The sequence below is a fragment of the Nannospalax galili genome, unplaced genomic scaffold (genome assembly GCF_000622305.1).
Source record: "Nannospalax galili isolate Female #2095 unplaced genomic scaffold, S.galili_v1.0 scaffold1408, whole genome shotgun sequence".
NCBI lineage: Eukaryota > Metazoa > Chordata > Mammalia > Rodentia > Spalacidae > Nannospalax > Nannospalax galili.
This window is the reverse complement of record NW_008357131.1, coordinates 396,925-400,491: the sequence shown is the minus strand read 5'-3', so window position 1 is coordinate 400,491 and position 3,567 is coordinate 396,925. Positions and strand designations below refer to the sequence as shown.

The 3,567-nt window shown below is 44.7% G+C and overlaps 1 protein-coding gene across 1 annotated transcript in view; it reads right to left on the bottom strand.

The window, feature by feature from the left end:
- Positions 1–243: 243 nt before the first annotated feature.
- Positions 244–3,567, bottom strand: part of Pxmp4 (peroxisomal membrane protein 4) — a 38,995-nt gene continuing 35,671 nt past the window's right edge. Inside the window, exon 4 of the mRNA XM_008855055.3 lies at positions 244–697. Within this exon, the coding sequence (XP_008853277.1) occupies positions 434–697 (264 nt within the window). The 3' untranslated portion in view covers positions 244–433. The remainder of the gene's footprint in view (positions 698–3,567) is intronic.

The window sequence follows — 3,567 nt, the reverse complement described above, 5'->3', positions numbered from 1 at the left end:
CTTAGTATTTTTTTTCAAAGTTGTAACCTACTGCCCACCAGCAAACAGCACAGGGGAGGATTAACATACACACCAGGAAGAGACCCTCCTCTAAGGGTCCGCCTCTGAGCTGAACAGCTTGAGGCCCAGAGAAGATGCAATTTGCCCTGTCCTTACAGAAGTCAGAAGGACAGCTGGAATCAAGCCCCAGACTCCTCAGCAGGATAGAGCTGCATGTTGCACGGTTCAAAAGGACCAAGTGGGTGCAAAAATCAGTGCTTTTACTTCAGCAAATGGAACCCTGGGATAATACAAGCTGGAGTTGTGAGGTCCATGACTTTGAGAAGGTGGGATCCTCGGTGAGGGTTTGCAGACAGAGCCAAACTTTGAGCTGCAGCTGGACACTGCCTGGAAGCTGTTCAGGTGGAGGAGCTCCCATGAGCACCTTGGGCTGTTACTTGGAGGGGCGGCTCTTGTTGTAGATGAGGAAGTCTGAGATGTCATGCCATACTTTGCTATCCTCGTAGAGGTAGGTCATGGAAGACTGCAGTGAGGGTTGCAGTGTGTTCCGGTGATATTCAAAGAGCCACAGCGCAATCCCCCAAACTATTGCGGTGTGCAAAGGGAACGGGTCCCACCTGAACTCAGGGATGTAGCCCTTCTCCACAGCTAGTCGGCACAGGGCAAACAGGACACGTGATGTCAGGTACATGTTGATCTGCAGGGAGGATTGTCGGGGATTATTAGTTGGCATGGTCCCTGGGAACCTTTACCTACCTATCCAACCCTAAGTGCTGGGGTATCTACTGTGCACTGGCTCTATGATTTTCAAAGTTAGTATGCAAGATGATTGAAGTGGCATGTAGCATGCATTTTAATATTCATTTTTGTCTTTTGCGCATGAGTGTATGTATGCAAGTGGGCGCTCATGCATGTGTATATATGTGAAGACCAGAAGTTGACATTAGTGTTTTCTTCAGTTCACTCTCTAGTCTCTTTTTTGAGACAGAATCTCTCATTGAACCTGGAGTGCACCAATTTGGCTAGGCTGGCTGGCCAGCAAGCTCTAGGGATCCACCTGTCTGCCTTTCCAGCACTGGGATTATGTACTTTGCCTGAGACTTGTTTTTTTTTGTTGTTGTTGTTTTGTTTTGTTTCTTGTCTTTTTGAGACAGGGTCTCCCTGTAGCCCCAGCTGACCAGGCTGGCCTCGAACTCACAGATAGCCGCCTGCCTCTGCCTCCCAAGTGATGGAATTAAAGGCATGTGCCACCACGTCTGGCTGAGACTTGTTTTTAAACAGTTACTAATTCACTCATTCATTCATTCATTCATTCATTCATCCATTCTTTAATCTAGAAGCTGCTTTCTTTACCATCTTAAACCTTTTTTAACTTTATATTTTATGTGTGTATGTAAGGCTACCATGTGTACACAATGCCAGCAGGGGCCAGAAAAGGGCATCAGATCCCCTAGAACTGGAGTCATGGATGATAATTAGCTACCCTGTGGGTGCTGGGAACTGAACCTGGGGACCTCTGCAAGAGCAGCCAGTGCTCTCAACTGCTGAGCTATCTCTCCAGCCCCTCTTATTCATTTCTTAAAAAAAATTCTCCTTCCCTCCCTCCCTCCCTCTCTCTGGTATGTGTGTGTATGCCCACATGTGCACAGATGCCTAAGGAAGTGTCATATCCCCTGGAGCTGGAATTATAAGTAGTTGTGAGCTTCCTGTTATGGGTACTAGGAACTGAACTCTGAACTCCTCTGGAAGAGTAGCCAGTATTATTAACCACTGAGCCATCTCTCTAGGCCCCTCATTTATTTATTTTTGTATGTGTGTGAGGGAGTTGGCTTTCTTCTTCATATGGGTTCTGGGGATTGAACTCAGGCTTGGCAACAAACTCCTTAATCCACTGAGTCATCTTGCAAGCCTCTGCTATTTTTTTTATTTGTTCTTGTCTCAGGGCAGAGGAATTAAGGAGGTCACAGTCATTTTTTTTTGATCTTTTGAAGCAGGGTCTCCCTGTGGCCCCAGCTGTCCTGGAACTCACTATGTAGACCAGGCTGGCCTTGAACTCACAGAGATCCGCCTGCCTCTACCTCCCAAGTGCTGGGACTACAGGCATGTGCCACCACGCCTGGCTTTTATTATTTTTCATCAGAAAATTTTACATGTGCATGTGAAAACCCAAGGATAGCATTAGGTGTTGGTTCTCAGGAGCCAGACACTTTTTTGTTGTTTTTGAGATGGGGTATCACTGTGTGGAACTAGCTATCTGGGACTCGATATGTAGTCCAGGCTAACCTCAAACTCACAGAGATCTGCCTGCCTCTGAGTGCTGGGATTAAAGGTGTATGCTACCATGCCTAGCAACTTTTTTGTTTGTTTGTTTGTTTGTTTGTTGTTTTTGAGACAGGGTCTCTTACTGGCCTGAGAATCACCAATTTTGCTTGGGTGGCTGGCTAGCCGGCAAGCCCCAGACTCCTCCTGTCTCCACCTCCCCAGTGCTGGGATTATAAACATGCATCACTATGCCTGGCTTTTTTAGATAAGTTCTGGGAATTAAACTCAGATACTCGTACTTGTATGGTAAGCACTTTACCAACTAAACTATCTTTCTAGTTCCTTGTTAGAATTTTAAAAAAATGAATATACATAGTTTAAAACCATGATCTATAGGAAGAAAAAATAATATGTTTGACCCCTTAAAATTAAAGTTTTTCTCTGTGAAAGTCCATGTAGAGAGGGTAAGAGGTGGCCAGGCATGGTGGCAGACACTTGGGATCTCAGCACTTGGCAGTCAGAGGCAGGAGGATCAATTGAAATTTGAGGCCAACCTAGGTATATAGTTTCAGGTCAATCAGAATTACATAATGAGACTTTATTTCAAAATTTAAAAAATTTTTTAAAAAAAGAAAGAAAATCTACATATGAGAATACATCAGTATGTAAAATATCTGAAATCTTCTTATAACTCTAAATTAAAAAAAAATTAGCCTGGTGGAGTGGCACACGCCTTTAGTCCCAGCACTCAGGAAGTAGAGGCAGATGGATCTCTGGTGAGTTTGAGGTCAGCTTGTTTTACATAGCAGGTTCCAGGTCAATTAGAGCTACACAGTGAGATCCTGCCTTTAAAACAAAGTCTAATTGGAAAATGGGCAAAAAGACATAAACCTTTCATTAAAGGTGGCAGACGATAATATGAAAAACTATTCAATATCATTAGTCATCAAGGAAAGGCCAAGTAAAGCCACAGTGAGATATGCCTATCAAGATGGTTAAGATAGGGCCAGTGATATGGTTCAGGGGTTAAAGGTGCTTGCAGAGCAAGCCTGACAACTTGAGTTCAATCCCTGGGGTCTACAGTAAAAGGAGCAAACACCCAAGAGTTGTCCTCTGGCCTCCATACTCTTATCATACACTAAAAATAATAATACAGCCGGGCGTGATGGCACATGCCTTTAATCCCAGAACTTGGAAGGCAGAGGCAGGCAGATCTTTGTGAGTTCGAGGCCAGCCTGGTCTACACAGTGAGTTCCAGGACGGCTGGGGCTACAGGGAGACCCTGTCTCACAAAGACCAAAAAAA